Source organism: Vanellus vanellus, assembly GCF_965231255.1.
Source record: "Vanellus vanellus genome assembly, chromosome: 2".
NCBI lineage: Eukaryota > Metazoa > Chordata > Aves > Charadriiformes > Charadriidae > Vanellus > Vanellus vanellus.
The window spans coordinates 55162146-55181989 of NC_138906.1; the positions used below are offsets into that span (position 1 = coordinate 55162146).

Below are 19844 nucleotides of genomic sequence, written 5' to 3' on the forward strand. Positions count from 1 at the left end.
GATTATGGATCTAAACGTAATTGCACAGATTAAGTTCATTCCCACCAAGTTCTAAAAACTTTAAATAGCTATGTGTAAGTACAACTGGCTGGCAGTCCAGAGAGATGTTTAGTCAGCGTTTCCCTCCAAGTGCAATTAGTCCTCTCTGCATTTGACCAGCTATTTGCGGTATTTCAGCCGTGAGGCACACCTCAGCAATTGAGAAGTGAGGATCTAGTGAGGTGAAGGATACACGAGCAGAGTTTTCAGATACATCTTGAAATCTCTCCCTCTCTTGCTCATCCCTGCCCCTAACTCAAAAAGGAAAAAGTCTGAATGGACTGTTCGGCTCAATCTCCTAACCTGGTTCACAGCACGATCCCACAGAGAGCTAGGCCAGCAGGTAAGCCACGGCACAGGCTACCAGAACAAGTGATACTGGGGAAGACAGAAATGGTACCATCTAAAACTACTGTTGTCACCAAGGGCTTTAAAACATGAGACAACCACCTCGGCTGATCTGATTTTAAGAGCATCTATTTTTATTTTTAATTAACGTTTCAATAAGCTTTTAGAGATTGTGTGCATGCAAACTGGAGGCGGGAACAAGGAGGGTGATATTTGAGGTTGTAGGAGTAAGGAAGTCCATGTGTACAGCTTCCAAGCATGGGAGCATTAGGGTGCCTGGAGATGTCGGCATCTCCCCATAGGGAAAGCAAATGTCTATTTAGGAATAATAGTGAAAAGCAAACGTATTGGATAACTTGGCCTTGCTTGCTCCTAGATTGGCTAAATTCCAGTACAGACTGGGAGCTGGTGACACAGGTCACTGAATCCTTTTTCCAAACAGATCTGCTACTACTAGAGTATCATCAATCAAAAAAAGCACATCTCGGCTGTGGTGCGCCATAGTGGAAAAACTGTTAAGACTGCTGTTCACTTAACTGAAAGGTCAGTATCGAACTGGAAGACAACTTCTGTAGTAAGTGAATATTGAGATGGAGGAAAGGATTTTCTAGCTTTCCTGCTGCCAAAACCAATCTTCACAACAGAATCATGCTCTGGGTTATCAAGGCCTGGAGTTAAGCCCTAAATTGCTTGCTCTATTGAATCATGATCTAATTTTCAGAAATGCTTAGTTCAAACAGCTTCAAGTGAAACCAATGTGAGTGGGATATTCTGTTAATCAGGCCCTGCAAAAGGCAAATAATCAGAGAAATACAATTCAAGTAACAGCTAAAGCATTATTTTCTTCTCATTTTCTCCTACATTCTGCAACAAGTTACTAAAGAAGCTAAACATAACAAAGAGGAGAACATTAATTCCACATGTATATGAAAGTTGTGTTATAAAAATAAATGGTACTGCCATTATTGTTTCACCTGCTAAAAACCTTGGATAATTGCCACTTCATGACACTTAGAAAGAAAGAAAGCAGAAGAAGGGAATTAACTTTTAATTGAATGAGATTATTGTAATGTACAGCAATGTGCTATTTAATGAATTCTTCATTATTATGCTGTTGATACCTATATTGTAAAAAAGTCTCCGTGGGGTAGAGCATGCACACACAGGTGAAGACTGAACTGTTCATAAGTGGAAAGTAAAACATAGGTTAATGATCTGCATCTTCCTATGTTATTAATATTTTGTCTTGTGGTACAACTCTGAAGCAAATTAGAATCTGCACAGACATTTGTTTCCATAAATCAGGCAGAACGACGCCTGACAATTCCTTTCTTGCACAAGAAACACATTGGTGTTTTCCAGAGCAATTATCAGCACTTGAGCAGAAAGCATGGATGCACAGAGCAAGGTATGCTGGAATCAACCAAAGGAAATTTCCTTTTTTCTTTGAACAGCAGGGCCTCTCAGATGTACAAACGCAGGAATAATGATGTAAAATCGAATTGTGTTCTGATTTCATCACCTGCCAACCACATTGCATTTGAGGATATATGAGACTGCCCTGGGACCAGCCCCTGGTCTATGGTCACAGTTACCAAATGCTTCTGCTAGGAAAATGTTCTGACATGTAAAAACAGCAGCATCTTGGAAATACAATCAAGCCTTTAAGACCAGAAGTGTCCTGTGGCAGAGCTCAAAGGTTTTGCTATTTGGAAACAACTGCAGTTTGAGATCAAAAGTGAACTCAGTGAAATGGGTTTGGACACAGCTTGTAAAATAGTGATAATTTTACATAATTCAGTTTTCCATAATCTAAGCACAGCTCTTGCTGTTGCTCTCATCTAGTTTAATCCTTAATAAGCAAGATTTTTCTAAGGCAACCCCTGATGCCTCAGGCTCAGGACATCCACACTGAAAAGACCAAAGGAATCCTTGTTGGCAGAACGCATGGGCTTTTGGCTTGTTGAAAAAAAATGGATCCCAGGAAAACACCTAGGTTTGAGAACTCAAAAACTTATAAATTAATTTTCGAAAATCGCCAATCACTTCTGAAAACTTGTAGGTTCTTGTGATATTTAAAGATGGGACTGTCTCCTTTGGATGTGTAAGCAAATCGCCATCAAATCCTAGTTTCCCTCTCTTCCTCCACCTTTTTTCCCCGACAAGTGCCAGCCCCTGTACCTTAGCCAGAAAGCATCAGCTGCATTTACACTGTTCAAAGCCTCCGCCCTTACTAACCTGTCTATCTGGAAGAGAAAGGACCCCGAGTTTCATGGTCTTCTCCAACATAACTAACATAACACAGTAGTAATATATTACTGCTGCAATAATTACATCATTTCCTTGCCTAATATTTGCTAATTGTCACACAGCAATGGCCAGTTTGTGAAAATGACAGTGCAAGATTCATATCTAAGTTAAAAATTAAAAAAAAAAAGACACCGATTATAAATTTTTCAGTACCCTTGGGTTCATACTCAGTGATGTTGTGATTAATAATACATCCCAAGGAGGGGAGAGAAAAGGAGGCTATAAGATCACAACAGAAATAAAAATCAGCTCTCTTCAGGATGAGTGAAGTTTGATGTGGCTTCTTACACATGCTCACAAACTACACCGCTGATAAGCAAAAGTGCTGCATTTTAAGAATAAGCCTGCTGCCATTTTTTGATGCTACTATTACAATTTTTACCTTAAGTCTTCCATTATTTGGAACTTGTCTTATTATCACAACTCTCAGTGTTACTGAATTAATTCAGAAAGTAAGCTTTAACGTTAAGAAGAAGTATGACATTCATGGTTGCAGAGAAAAACAAGAACACAAATTTTAGTACAATGAGGCCAAATATATTATTTTTAAAAAAGTCTGATTTTTTCTGACAGTGATTCCTGAAGCCAGATTCTTTTACGTTTTGCAGCTGGCATTGGCTACTGTGCATTTTCTTTCACAGTCTACGACAGCAGTCTTTCAGCTGCATATTTTCACTGGGGCCACCGCTCATTTTGTGGGCTTGTTCTTTGGTTATTTTTTTTTCCACAAAAATTTAAGTTCCTTGAATCACAACCATTAGTGTAAACTCTGCAAGACTGGTCAAGAACTTCATGGAACCTGCTGGAATCCAAAGACACACTGAGACTAACTGTAGAAGGGTGTACTGAAGTTTACATAAATGGGCTTTTTTTCCCCAGTCAAAGAACAAAGTGAAAATATAATTTCTGGCAGTTTTTAAATTCTGATGTTCTGACAACTTTTTCGAAAGGTTTAGCCTCTCCAGCTGTCCAGAGGTCCACCAAACTTGACAATGGCTGCATGGACGTGGTTTTTGACTTCGTCTGAGGCTTTCTTTGTACTTTAATGCCAAAAACTCTCAAAGGAAGTCATGGATTTCAACATAGGTGCAAACTCATCTACCAAACCAGCTATAGTTTCAAGGATAAAGCCCCACCCAAGGAAAAGACTTTGTCTAATGACTGATTATGTATTCATTTGGATAACAGGAGAACACTTGGGAAGAACAATCCACAAAAATTGTAAGTGATGGCTCGAACTTGATGTTTTCACTTGCTCCCTAACCAAAATTCAGGTAAAACACATTATATAAAATGTGAGGAAAAAAACTCTTACAAGGTATCACTGGTCCCAAAATTTACAGTTGAGCTACAATAGTCAGTGGATGAATGGATAACAAACAAGAAGTTAAATCTCTATTCTCTGATTAGCCCAAACCAGTAATTACCTATAATGTTGCATTAGTCACAGTGCATTACCCTGCATATCACATCAACTATTGCTTCGTACAAAATGACTCTTAGAACTTAAGATGATACATGACACAGCACACTCCACAGAGGACATGGCAGATTGCCTCAACAAAACTGCCAAGAAATTACCATTAGGAACAACCTGTTTCGCACAGGGTACCTGGCCCTAGAAACAGTCTCAGATACCATCTTGTCCGTGTAGTGTAACAGCTGTGCCCTTGTCTGATCCTTATCAGCTAGGGATGAGAGGGCTCCTCTTTACAGGTTAGATGTAGATGAGTGGAGATCACCCTCACAGTGAAGAACACCACTGGAAGGTTGAGGTGGTCAACAAGCTGCCCCTGTGTCTGGTCTGGAAGAATCCCAGACTGGAAAACCCCCAGAGTTAGGGGCTTTGGAAGAGAGTGCAGGGAAGTTCTGAGTGCTAAGCTCCAGAGGTGGAGAAGAGCTTTCTATTTTCCTCTAGAAACATATTAGGACTGTCACAAGAAATGGTTATCTGTCAGGTGTATTCCTAAAAGGAAGCTGGGTGCAGAAAGTCTGTACACAAGGAATGACTGCAGATCCCATGTATATTGGGAAAAAAACAGCACGTCACGAGCAGCAGTAAGGAGGCCTTGTGGAGACTGATGCTTCCTGATCCCTGGAATACATTGGCCATGTCTGCATTAGGAAGACATGTGGTACAATAGGAGCAGATGTGGAGAGCGAAGCAGCTGGTGCTGTGCACCTGATTACCACATCCAGACATGTTGCAAGGGTTTTACCATGAAGTAACTCCAGGCTGGTGCCCTGAACTGAACTCCCATTATCATTGGCAAAGTGTTCGGTGCGCTCTTGAACCACATCTCTTGGCTTACTTTCTGCTGACAGTAATTCAGTTCATTCACGTTAAGACTGCCAAGCGGTGTCCTTAGTGGGGAGATCAGGCGATTTGTTTTGAAACTGCTCTCTTGAATAGAACAAAAATACTATTGTAGATGGACCCAATGAATCATTAAGAACCACGATCTATAGAACAAGTTAGTATTTGTACTATTTTCTCAGTGTCTTCTTCAGTTACTTCCTTTTTTAGGATGTTGTTGTATCCCTCTGGAATTATGATGGCTACGAGGAAACAGACTTGCTCTGGAAGCAAAGCCATTGTGTCTCTCTACTTTCCTCACTTCTTTAGCTATTTAGCCTGTCCCACGTGTTAAGAGCGGCAGGAGATCGAGTGATTGTTTTGTTCCTACCTGTTTAATGAAAAGAGGCAGTAGGATAGGAGATAGAGACCCTATCAATTCCTCACTAAGAGAAAAGCTGCAGCATTATAGCTCATCATACTAGACACTGGAGAATCTGTACCAGGCACAACCTTAAAATGCCCCAGCCAAAGGAAAACCTATAGTTGATATTTTCTCAGGCACCAAAAATCAACAAGCTGTAGTTAAGTATTTCCATAGAAATACAGGGAAGGGAAGGAGTGGGAAGAGCAAAAGTGACATGGTGGAGAACATCACATCAACATATTAAGTCTTCTATTGCTAAGCAGTCTATCATCAGTTCTGCATCTATTCAGTACTAAGTCATTAGGATTCTCCTCTCATTTACACAGATTTTGCACAGCTACCTCCTGCACATTCACTTACACAGAGACACAAATCAGAATCAAAGCTACTTAGGATCAGCCAACGCATTCATACTCTCACATCATCTTGATGACCTAAATATAAATCTGATTTTACATTATTGCTTCCATCTTCAAGAAAGATCTGAAAACACTGTAGTAAACACCACTGAAGGAGTTTCAGGCACTGAACAGTAGGTTACTGTCTATTTGCTTCCAGACCCAATAATGGTTTCACAGGCACAGTTTATTAATTTTCTTAATGTGAACAGATCTTGTGGAGGTTTAATGCATGACTTATATATGGTAAAGAATGAAGCCATATGCTAATGCTGACCTGGCAGAATACATCTGTATCCATTTATAAGATAACAGAACAATTTCCAGAGCTTGAGAATAGTTGTCATAGAAAATCAACTAATGATGATTAATTCCCATATTTTATTTTTATCAATATTATTTGCATGCCTGAATATGGATAGATCACAGCGATCAGCTTTCAATAAAGCTTTCAAGGAAGCTGTTGAAATGGGCAGGACATGCCCATTAGCACTAATTAGACAAGTTAAGGGAAAGTCAAGTTCTTTAAAAATAGTCAAAACAATAACTGGTGAAAGGTAGGTAAATTAATAAATTGGTGACAGGAAGAATTGGGCTCTTGATTTGGAGTTGAATAAGCAATATAATTGAAAAGAAAATTTATTTGCAATATCCATCATGCCACAGGGATGATACAAGCAGAAGTAAATCTTAAAAGGCTGTAAATTAAATTTGATGGATGAAGACAGATTTAGGCTTTCAGCTGAATATTTCATTAGTGGGTTTTTCATTTCAAATACTCCAGTGAAACAACTACACTCTTAATGCACTCATCACTATCCATCTGTATTATCCTGCTCCCCATTCAAAAACTTCCTCTACATATCACTACTGTCCCATACAACACTACTCATATGAACAACCAGATAAGCTCGTGGGGAATTCCAGTTTCTTCAACCTAGTACAGCACTCCTCAATGACAATACAAAATCCTGCAGAGTCAGTAGTGTCAAGCACAGAGCTCCACTGCTGCCAAATGCTGGGACATGCCTACACATACTTGGAGAGAGTCCTGGAATTCAGCAGTGACTGCAAGGTGCCAGATCCAATGTGTTACCTTATGCTGGTATGGCACAATGTGTTGGGGTTTTTCCCCTGACAGTTAAAGGGGTGCACATAAATATGCGTTGCTGTTCTAAGATCTGATTCAATCCTGTCAACTGAACTCCTTCAAAGTTGGATAGGGCCTTCAGCAAGTTGGCTTCCTAGATTTCTCCCTCAGATTCACTACCTCTCTGTATTGGAAACAAGGAATAAAAAGAGTCCTTTCCATCTATTTCATATTCCACAACATTCAGAGTTACTAGTTAATAGGCTCATCATGAATTCTCTCTGATGGCTTAGATAGTTTTGCAAGATGTTTCTTATTTTACTAATGGCAAATTTCAGCCCTAAGACATTAGAAATTTAAAAGAACTTCTGGATAAATCAAGTGCAAACACTGCTTAAAGAGTCAGGGTTTTTCTTCATCTCTCACATATTGCCTACAAATTTATTAGCACAGCACAGAACGAAAATATTTGAGGACTCTCATGAGCACTAATATACAAGACTAGCAAGACTGACAGTATTCTAGATGCAGAAGTTGCAACTAAAATGCATTTCTAGAAGAGTAACATATTAAAAAAAAATTCTAGACAATTTTTTCACACCATAACCCATTCCTGAAGAAACTAAAGTTGTCTTGGGCTTTCACACTTCAATCATCACCAGATATTCAAAAAACTGCAGCTATAAAATCACAGCTTTTCTGTGGGTTCAAACTATGTTTTACACTTTACCTGGCCATATGTCCAGAAATGTTATACAGTGAAGCTACCACTGACAAGGCTTTACTCAGTCCCAATGACACCTTTGGCAAAACTCATACTAAATTCAGAATCTGGATTTCACTGCACCTATATTGGACTTACACTTAGGTGTAAAGGCCTCCAAGTTTCTGCCGCAGATTCTTTTGTATCTGAGACTAGAAGCAGGGGGAAAGGTTATCTAATTTAAACAATAAATAAACAGTTCAATCAGTGTGACGCTGCTGTTGATTTTTTCATTTTGGACAACTGGTGAAATCATGCAATGATTCTGTGAGGCCATGGTAGGACTGTCAGCATCTAGTGCTTTGAATATTAGATCAAAATCAGATCAAATATAACCTGCTTTCATTTAAATTCATAGTGTTGATTCAAATATATCAAAGCATCGTTAATGGTTTAACTGTTCTGGAAAGATCCATCCTTGAACAAGCGTCCCCTGCTTGCATCATTCTAGGTTTGTGCTACCTCAGGTAGCACCCATCATATTAGCCAACATAAAGCCTCAAGAGAAACAAAGAGCTAACATAAGCCCCATATGGCATGATCTTGCTACTTTGACAAAGCATCTTTCAGTCCCAGCACTGCTGGGTGGCCCATCATACAACAGTCCCACATTCATGATCACAGACTCAGTGCCCGAGTGATAAATCTGCATCATAAGAAAAGCAGTTACAAACTAGCACTCAGTCAGTTGCATTCATGTCATCCTGACATTCTTGCAGGCAGCATCCAAACCCAACGTTCCTGTCACTGATGACGGTCTGCACTACAGAAGCCCTCTCTCCCCAAACCACCTCCCTCTGGCATTTGAGCCCCTGACCGTTTCCTTCTGATTTTGCGTTGGTAATCTGAAGAGACAGATTTCGTGAGAATTCATTCAAGTGCAGTATTTTTGAAAGGTTGTGGGTTATCAGAGGTGCAGAGAGTACAAGTTACACATGTGAAAATATTGTAATTCTGTTTATCAGATCTGACACATTAACTACTATTCGTTAAGTGCTCTTGCAACAGAGTACTGAACACCTCCACTTATACGCATCAATTAATTCACCAGTGAAATGCAGCTATCTTCAGAGTGATAAAGCAGCCACCTAAACCACTACTTTATGCCTCAGCTATAATGTACCAATATTTGTAAAGGCTAAAGCAAAGAAACAAACAGTGAAGCTGCAAGGAGCTGAGATTGTTTTTATCCTAGTATCGGGCTCCCACTTTAAGGCATTCTGCTCTTCCAGAGCTGGAATTATCAGAGTCGAAATTCAATGCGTCATTTAACACATGACACTTCCTACTACTTTAAATATGCTGGATGGTTGCAACAGCCAATTTTTATAGTCATCTTGCTGCCATTCCTTGAGGCTCTCTCTCCACTCACTAGTAAATGAACACAAACTGAAGCAGCAGTTAGCTCAAATGCCACAGTTAAGAAAGAAATACCGTAAATATGTTTAAGGGAAAGTCCAGTGGCCTGAAGTACTTTATCTGCAAAACCATCAAGAGAATTTGCTAACCAGCTGGAGGTACGTGAAATACTTCTTAAACCACTTCACTTTGTTGCTTATGATTTCCAACGATCTCTATTGCTCATCTGAACTTTACCGCTTGCTGACAAATTAAGTCTTCTTAAAGAAGCTTTTTCCAAAGAATCTGGCAGTAGATACATTGTCCCAATATGAAACAATAGGGGGAATAGTATCATAATTTTTCTAATAGCAATATTAGAAGAGATACAATCAACATTCACCCTCCTCAATTCTACTAGATATACAGAAGATTTGGGAAGTGGGCACTTCCTTCTAAGATTTCCTTTGCATTTTACCCTCAAATCAGCATGACGGGACAACTTACCCACTATGCTCTTGCAACTGTGTGGAGTGCCAGTGCAATGCCTGCTTAAGCTAGGGGTTTAGAGTCAAGCTGTCCAGTGGCACGTAGTTTCCCGCAGCCCACCTATTTCATCTAACGGTACAGATGTTGCTGAAGAATGCACCAGTCGGAAAGTATAGCCAGGAGTAAGAAAACAGGCAGGACCATTAACGCTGATTCTGCAACAAGTTCCCTGCCTGAAGACACTTGTTACTATTTTTATTTTCCGCAGCTGCTTACTTCTCCTCATTAACCCTGTAGAGGCCTCAGCACCACCAGTAGCTAGTCTGGATCTCCCCCAAAGTACTTACCATTTGGCATTATTACACACAGCAACATTCAGCACTTTGGCTTAGCAGAATCTGATCTTATGCTTCTGTAAGCATGTGAAAACATACAGAAACATCACAGAACGACCCCTCTCTACCAGCAGAACATACCACCTGTCTCAGTGAACAATTCTCAGTGTGAGGCTCTCACTTCATGCAGAGCCCTGCCGCAAGTGTCAAAATGTTACATTGCTACTCTTCTCTCTTAGTAAGAAATTTCCATTTCCTTATGTCTTCTTGTACAAAGTACCACAAAACAGAGCAAGAGAAGAATAGCTCTAACTCAGGATAACTCATGCTGAACAGTATTTGAATGGCCTGTGAAATGAAGATGATCATCAATATTGCACGACACAGATGAAAAATTGCCTGATTCATCACGGTGCTCCCAGAGTGGTCTTGTAATGCAAGTGGTTACTATGCAGATAGAACAACCTGGTAAGTATATGAGCGCGAACACCACAATGAATAAATAAAAGTAAATGAAAAATCTCTCAGTTTGTACGACTTTATTTTGGTGTTGAGGCCAAACAAAACTGAGTCAACTCTTTCACTTCTGAACTTGCTCAAGGGTAATCAAGAACATATACAGATCCCAGTATGTAACTATTTCTATAGTTTTATTTCCCTATTCCAGATTTTTTCAAGTTTAGCAGCCAAACCAAGTTAGGTATGACATTCAACTGAGACAATAAACTGACAAAACAACATCTGGCTTTTATTTACATGTAGTGACAGAGAAGCTTAGGAAAGACGCATCCTTCTGAAACAATATATTAATTAAACTATTTTGGGGGGAAAAAAACTAGTGACTGATCCATTCAATGAAATGGCTATGATTCCTCAATACTTTTCACTTCATATATTCACATACATCAGTGAAAAGGGTGGACAGAAGAATGACTACCACCACAATTCAGCAACAGTTTGCAGTATTTCTTCTCCCCTTGTCCCATAAAGGGACAAAGTTGAAGAAAATCAGGCCTAGAGTCTTCTGTGCAATAGAAGCCAATGCGGGGTTTCGGTAACAAAACAAAGACTTCAGACAAGCTGATGTGCATAGACTGCAACACAAATGCATGAAGTTAAACATCTCAATATCAGCTGAAGAGAATGCAGAAGGAGAACACGTTGAATGACAGCTCAGCTGTTTTAGGCTCCTTAGCCACTAACAGGCTAACAAACAGAAAGGGGGAAGCAGTGTGCTTGCACGCAATCAAAAAAGACAGGGGGCTGAAGAGAGAAGCTGGAAGCCAGCTGTGCTCTTTTGCTTTCTGATGTCTGTAATTAGGCCATTTCATTGTTTTTCGTTTTCTTGCTGCCAAACTCCACTGGAAAAGAAATGTCAGCCTGCAAACTCAGCCATCCTGCATGGCCTGAGGAGAAGGCACCCTTGACATTTTATCAGGGCCACATTCTTACTTTGGTTATTTTATCCTCTAGCAGTGCAAAAGGACCTTGAAGTGCGAACAAATTACATTGGCTGGGGGTTGCCTTTGTCAAAAGACTTCTGACCAGTATTGAGTGCTTCTAAAAAGCCTATTTTCAGCCTCCATCAGCACAGCTGCTACGGATCTCTTTGGATAAGGACAGCCTGTGTGCCACCTCAGCAGTTAATTCTGGCTGATAGAGAACAGTGGGACCACAGCCATATCCTGGGTCCTCCTTTGAGTGTCAACTCCTCGCATCCACACTTGCTGCCAGCTCCCACAATCACACGTAACAAGTGGGACACACATACAGTGAGTTTTTCCTTCATGCTTGCCCGCCTCTAGGCCTGTGTCTTATGAACTTTACTGAAAGATCTCTGCCAACTCCCTGATCTTCCATGTCAGTTCCAGCTCCTCAGCTTGACCCACGACCCCTCAGCCAGATACATCTGATGCTTGGAGCCACAGAGAAGTTACGGGTCGGTGGATGTCTCACGACAGGGTCTTCCACTTAATTAAGTCCTGTTAGGCATTTTTTCTCAGACTAGTTTCAAGGTCGTCACCCTGTGCCCCTGCCATATAACCTTCCCCATGTAGACTCACCTGTCCTATAACTTGATGTGGTACCTAGTTTCTTGACCGTACCCCTCCAGGTATTCAGTGACATTTCTGCTGTCTTTTTTCCCCACTCACACTTTCATGTCTATACACTTTGACCTAATTATCCCTAAACTACTTTACAATTTGCATTTTAATTTGATAAAATCTATTTAGTCTATTTATTTATTTATTACTTTTACTCTTTCCTGCAGTGGAGATATTTGTCTGACAGGGAACAGCAGTAAATCACACCCCTTATGCCAGGCTCCTTTAATTCCAAAGAGATTCCTTATTCTTTGCTGTCTGTTACCATTTTGCGTGTAATTTAAAAACAGCAGGCAGCAATTGAACTCTCAGATCTCATTAATACCAACTAAGCCCTTCCAACAAGAAGCAGCATACTGGAGAGTATTTCTTCAAGGTGATGGGCAAATGTGCCAAAGTTGCCTTTAATTTATATTGCCACTGACACTTTTCAATCACATAGATGCTTTTTATTTGCATGTTGTACTTGTTCTGCTGTATATAATGTCTGCTCTCTGTGGAAGAACACCATGACAGTCTAACAGCAGCCTTTCACATTGTCCAAGCTTATTTTTCAATTCTGGGCTATGCTTGCCTTCAGTAATTAACAGCGTCATAAATTTCATCCGCAAAGTGCAACCCATATTGCAAGTTTTAACATATCATTCACCTTTGCAGCTAATTAAGCCTTTTGCATTAAGACAAGAAGTCATGAAACACATCAAGTACAGTTAGGTCGACAACTACTTAGCCAAGAAAGGAATAAAAAAAAAAAAAAAAACCCAAACACAGAGAGAGAGGAAAAAAAAAGGAGGGCTACTGCTAGAGTAATTTCCATGTTTTAAGAAAAGTCTCAGCTCAACACTCAAACTGCTTACCTCTCCTTGCCAGATTGGGTTAACAGTATTACACATGATCTTAGATCTCTTCTCCTGTCCATGATGAGGAAGTGCTGGGAAGATGCTGTGTTTTCCAGGCTGGATGGAAATCTTCAGATAAGGATCTGGATTGAAGAACATTCCTTTCTTCAGACCAAAAGCCTGGAAATCTGAAAGAACGTAAATAACATGCTCATTTTTCACGTTCTAGGTAGCTCTCTGGGATGTCAGGAGAAGCATATGGGAAACTGGTAAGAAATTCAAATAGTACGGCAGGAATATGAAAAAACTTACTGTGTTTCTTGTTAGGTAATGTAAGTCAAACCATAACAATCTTGTGATTTAGGATTTACAAATAATTACATAATGAAATTTCCAACTTTACAACATGATTGTGAAGAGTGATCTGGCTTCTAAATCAATATTTATTCAACTTAAATTAAGTGATCTGCTGATTTTTCTAAAGAGCTAAGCACTTGCTCAGCCTGACTCCAGTGGCAGGACTACTCTGAAAAAGGGATCCATTAACTTAATCACATAGATATAAGCACTTATTGCTATTACTGAGTTCAGTAGCTAAATTATTTTCTACTACTTTTGCATGGAGATTCTCCCCCTCTGTTTAGAGCCTTATTTCACATAGGGCTATAAAGCAATGAACTGCATTCTGGCTACTTCCCCTTGCTGTATGAAAGATGTACAAAGTATTAGTCAAGATAGTTTCCAAAACTGCTACAATGCATACTTACACATTCGATTTAAACACCCCCTTTTTTTTTAGGCAGGTTTTGAAAACAGTAATTTTCATAGTCTTTTCATTCCCTTCCTATTAAAAACCCAATTATTCTGGCAGGTTGTGGGAGATCATTTAAACCCCTCCAGACAGATATTTTGGACGAATCTGAAAATCATACACTTTCCACACCAGTATCAGCATTTTTTCCAGAAAAAAGCTATATCAAGAACAGGGATAAGATTCACCCAGTTGTATTTTGCTTCCTTAACATATGGTAATAGCCAACACAATAAAACGTGCAAGTTGAAAAGAACCAGTTTTGTTCTGGTTGGTTTTAATCATCTATTCCACCACACAATTCATGTTGCAGATATTCCAAAGCTGTTGGACAGATGGTCCTGAAAAAGACTGTATTTTAAGAATCTTATTCTTGCTATGTTCTCTAACAATCAACAAAAAATAGGGGATATCACTACTGATAGCGCATGTTAAAGTACTTTGCTGACAGCAACAGTATTACACAAAGAAAATTATCTGGTTCAAACTGATTAACACTGATTATTATTTTTTTGCTAAGTATACAATCTCTGTGTAATACCAGCACGTATCCTATCAGCCTTGCTGAAATCCTATATGGCAAACTCTTTTGCCTTGGAAGTTGTACTGTTAGAAATACATGCCAGAAACAGAAAGCAAGATTGCAAAAGCACTAGGAATGACAAGGCATAGCAGTGTAATAGTGTCAGGCTGCTAACGTACAAGGAGAGAAAGACCTCTGGGATCTTATTTTTTTTTTTTTCACTCTGATGTCTCCTCAAAAGATTCTGAAACTGAAATATTTATTGCTGTATAAGTTTCTCATATTTTTTTTCCCCCCTCAAAGAGAGACTGCACTATCTTTGGGTACCATTGTGCAAAGAAATGGTCTATTGACAGACAGAAAAGAAAATAACTATCTCTCAATTATATATACTTATATATTATGTATCATGAAGAACATACATATTATGATGACCTACCAGCCTCTTTCCATTTATGGGAATTAAGCACAGTCATGAAGGTGAAGGTACTTCTAACCTTAGTTAATAGCCCAGTTTTTGTATTTAGATAAGAAAAAATAATTTAGCTAAGCACACAACAGGAAATTTTATTTGTCTCATTTTCATGCTTAAATTGCATAATACAACAGTTTTTGTAAAAATGTCAGTTAGAAACTTCAATTTTTAATGTCCAAAGTATGCACTGGGATAGCAGAAATAGCTTTCTCAAGGACATATATCCCAGTTATACTTACATATCTCACCACAAATTCCCAACACTGTGAAAAACAACATTAAAAATACAAAAGCTCTGAATAAAGCTACATGGGTATCTGCAGATATCCAGAAGAAGTCCATTTAATTTGAAGTGAAACCTACGGATGCTGTAAGTTGTTGTAACCAATGGCTCAGGTACTCTCTTACCACTGCTGTGCAACATCTCAACAGAAGAATCCCAGCTATTCTGCGTCCCCAAATGAAAATATTTCTCTCTTACCTGTATTGTCTTCAGAAAAAGCTTCTGAAAATACTGAACATTTAAGTGATAGTTTAAGGTTAACTGAATTTAAATCTTTGGCAAATCCAATAAATTCCAGAAGGCTTGGATGTGTCTTGCTGTACACTAGTTTTACAGTGTATTTCTTGGAGACACATGAGGATATATTACCAAGATAACTCACCTATGGTTGGCAAAGGTGTATTTTCATCCAGTCTCTTAAAAAAAGTTATTCATATAACATATGTCAGTTTCCCATTTACTCATAACTCACATTTAGCATGAAAGAGGTTATATACATCTATCAGTTTAATAACGTCAGGCAATCTCTCATGAAAGATGACAGGAGAAAGGAATCCAGGTGCAGACACAGCAACCACAGACTCTTTCACTGCTGTAGACTTTCAGTAATTGTAAGTACATGCATCCTAATCCAGCTATGCTCACTTCGTTTGAGAAAAATGGCTTATACTAACTGCTGCCTGCTGCTGCCCCCAAGTGAATTATGAATTTGTTCCAACCTCAGGGCTTCCTTTCCATATATGGTGATCTCTGGGTGTCTGGATGAGACCTAAGGAAGCTTTGCTCTAGGTCACTTCCACGCATGCAGCCACCGTCCCGAAGGTGGGCAATAGACTTCCCCATCTGCCTTGTAAAGGATCATTTTGCAAACCCATTTTCCACACAGCATCATGAACTTTGGGGCACTGATAGTCCACTGACTGGACAGTGATGGAGACTGTATTTTTGTGGCAATCTGGAAACTACCATGTATTTATTGGCAAAACATGGAACCGGGGAGGATATCAATTCCGACAGACACAGCTCAAACACATCTGTGTTTTACCATGTTTGATTTTTGCCTCAATGCAAGTGACTAAGGTCATGGGAAAGGTATGATTTGGGTTTGCGAGTCACATTCTGTCATGCTTAGCAAGGAGATTCTCTGATGGTAATGATCAGCAACGCTATTGTGAAGATGGTATTTCAGTTCCTTGTAGACATAGTGAGGTACTGGTCCAGTCCCACGCTTGTAGAAGCATGACAGGAAAGGATGGAGAATCACAGCAAGAACCAGAGTCTGGAGCAGTCTGGTTTATAAATTAATTATATTTAGTCTGGTCATCAATCTATCAGTTCTAAGTTAAAGAACTTAGGAAACTGTTCTCCCGAGGGATGAGAAGCTTTCGCCAACAGCTTTGGAAGAACTTCCCTAGAAATAATATACAAGGCTGTTCTGTTTATAAGTGTGGCCCAAGAAGACTGATTCCACCTAGTCACTTGGTGCACAGTTTACTTCACTAAAGTAGACAGTCTGCAAACCAGCAGAAGGGTCAGTGACCGATGAGTAGTGGAGCTACTAGTTTTGAGAAACTGATACTGATATTCTAATACAGCTGGCAAATTCCTTCTAACAAAGGACAAGTACTTAACGCCCTTCATGTTTCTAAGCACCATTCAAATGATTTCAATAGATGACTTGCAGCTAGCTATATCAACACTTGCAGGAGACAGCATTAAGCCCCAGCAATTCTATGGTGAAGTCACTGAATACATATTTTTCTTACTTAGCATAGTAGCCATGTGTTTTCTGAACCAGGAAATTATACATATTTCTCAGGAGTCACCTGACCCTCGGAGAAGATGAAGACATCTTAAGTTAGGCCAAACTTGCCCAGAACATATCTAAAAGCATAACTAGTGAGGGGTAACAGTTTTAAACTGAAAGAGGGGAGATTTAGATTAGAAAATCTTTAGTGTGAAGGTGGTGAGACACTGGAACAGGCTGCCCAGAGAAGCTGTGGATGTCCCTTCCCTGGAAGTGTTCAAGGCCAGGTTGGATGAGGCTTTGAGCAACCTGGTCTAGTGGAAGGTGTCCCTGCCCATGGCAGGGAGGGTGGAACTAGATGATCTTTAAGGTCCCTTCCAACCCAAACCATTCTATGATTCTGTGATTCTACTGCAAAATTATGAGGACACTGGGAAGACCAAAGGGTCACTGGAAAGACCACATTCAATTTAGATTGTGATTTAGCTCGGTGAATATAAACATGGAATGTATTCTCTCTATGATCTGCTCATTAATAGCAGAAAGTAAAAATTCTGTCATCTTACTGAGATCCTGATAGTTCACATATCGAGGCACGATAAACCATCCTCATGATCCATCACCACAAGAGAGCTGCTATGGATGGCAATGGACAGTTCCAACATTTCCCTTTAGTTTTCCTTTGTAAATTCCCAAAGAGCTGTCAGCTTGGGTTCTGACACTGAACAAATGTAGTTGAACAGGACCGGTATCTGGGCTGACTGGCAACGAGGTAAGGCAATTGCCAGGGTGCTAATACGTCAGTGTTTCTTTGTTGAGTGCACTTTGAAGAGCTTGACCAGAACAAGTATGACCTGTCTTAGGGGGCAGCAGTTCATATACTGAGCTGAGCTAACTAAGGCATAGTTGTGGCTTCAAAAGAAGGAACAACAAAACTCTTCTTGCTCAACAGGAGGCACATAGGTCCTGCCTTTCAGCTATGTGCTTTTAAAGCAATAGAAAATATTTTAGCTACTAATAGCGTAACAGCCTTTCAACAGTAAGAGCATAGCAATATTGCATTGGCTTGGAAATGCCAATTTGATTCATGCAGTAGTACACGATACTAAAATTTATCATAAGGAAAGTGAGCACAGATTCACAGAAGTATTGGATCTGGCATTAGATTTCAAGAAGCAAATATTAAGGAATTTTAGAAATGAAACAGTAATGTGTAGTGACAGGAAGTCTTAAAATCCAACACAGCAAAACAATGCAGGGGAATTGAGAAAGATACTCCGTAACATACAACAGCTTACTGACTTGGTCAGCTACTGAATGAGGTTGTGCAACTGGTGATATGCAAGAGGTTAAATCAGATAATTAAAGTGGTTCTTTCTGCTCTCAGAAATCTACAGATCTATATACAGATGCCGTTTTCCTTTTAAAAAAGAATGCAAGAAAGAAAGAATTGGTTGGTGTAGTTGCACAAGGAGGTGTTTAAACATCTGAGATTTAAAAAATGACTAAGTGGATCAGATAAGCCAAAACATTTCTGTCACATGGGGCTCCCAGGCAAAATATTAAAGATAGTGGAAAAGAATAGAAAAAGAATTTTTCTAGCTGGAAATGCTACAAAGGAAAATGAAAGGGCTTCTCATTTGTGTAAGTAAGGGGCAGCAGATGTACCAGGAAGAAAATAGGTCTATTAATAAATGGAAAGGAATAGAGAAATTAATTATTCAAAAATGGCTGAAAGAAAGGCTACTTTTTAAATTGTCTTCATCAAAAAGGAAAACACAGAAGTCTGAACAGCTAATGTGAACAGCTTAACACAGCAAGGGGGAGTTTTTATCACTGCAAGTGATTAACCATGGGAGCAAAGTACCATCTCTTGGTATCCTCCGATCCAGCCTACACTCATGTCTGTAAGGTACATCTGAGCCAAACTCACACAAAGCTCCACACCATGGAGCAGGGTGGCCTGTGTTATACAGGACAACGGAGTAGCGGAATTCAAAGACTTTTGAGGCCTTTAAATCTGTTAGTCTAGAGCACTTCAGTACTTTGTAGGCACAGGTGTACTGGAGGTGGTAGAAGGTCACATACCCTTCGCACAAGCTCTGACGAGTAAGAAAAAGTCGAGTGATCGAGTGATTAGTAACTCAGCTTTATACAGTATATATCTAGGCAAGTTAGCTTGAGTTGGAGAGGGCAGAAGAAGAGTCAGGTTTATAGCAATATTAAAACCCCCCAAATTTTAGTGGCTAGAACTCCTGTTATAAAGTCAGCCATTAGGGTTTCAAAAAATGGGTAGAAGATAAAGGGTATTATATATCTGTGATCTGATCAAGCATTTCATGGTAACTACTACTGTCAAAATGACCCTTAGTGGACCTAATACTATTTTCAGTTGTGATTTATACTCTGACTTCCATAAACTGACAACTGATGTTACCCAAATGTCTGGTCCGAAAGCCACACAAATATAACTAACAACATTTCTCAGACAGGTGTGATGAGGAAAAATGCCTGAATATTTGCGAAATATCCAGATCTTCTGGTCATTTGTTCCATAAGAACGCTTATAAATAAAGAGTGTGCAAACACATGTGATATGTGAAATATTAAAAGCTTGAAAAAAGTTACTTGATGCAACATATAGCTAGGAGGTATATCATGCAAACCTCACGATAACACTTTCTAAATATACCAGCCAACAGAACGGTTTCAAGAGCTTTCAGCAAAGGTGCTATACTGCTCCTAAACCATGAACCTTCAGTGAAGTGGCTGGTACATCTTGGGAAGCGTAGCACATTTCTTCTTTCTGTACTTCATGCGAGAGAGCTCTGACACTTTCAGCCGTCTTATCAGAAGTGTGACATTCACTGGTAACAGCAGAAAGGTCATGTCGGAAAGTAAATGCAAAGTGACTGTAGAGCTTTCCTTAAACACTGTATTTAATCTAGCTAAATTAGGCTTACAATGTTTCTCTTGGTATTTTAAATAATGAAAGTTATAATAATACAGTCATCGTATAAATGATTAAGAAGCTTAATCATAGGAAATTATCTTCTTTGAAATCAGTGTTGATAATGAACCTATTAATCTGAACTAACCTTTCACAGGACCAACTTCCACTCTCCAAAGAAGCAAATACGAAGAAAGCAAACCTCCTACTGACATAATGTAAACTTTCAGCTATTTCGATTCTCAAGAAGCTTGCGATCTCCTTTTGCCCTGAAGCAT

The 19844-nt window shown here is 39.4% G+C and overlaps 1 protein-coding gene across 1 annotated transcript in view; it reads right to left on the reverse strand.

The window, feature by feature from the left end:
- The window catches only part of HECW1 (HECT, C2 and WW domain containing E3 ubiquitin protein ligase 1), a gene marked incomplete at its 5' end in the record, with an annotated part of 190958 nt that overhangs the window by 79519 nt on the left and 91595 nt on the right, over nt 1-19844 (reverse strand). The window contains one exon of the mRNA XM_082499170.1: nt 12796-12965. Within this exon, the coding sequence (XP_082355296.1) occupies nt 12796-12965 (170 nt within the window). The remainder of the gene's footprint in view (nt 1-12795; nt 12966-19844) is intronic.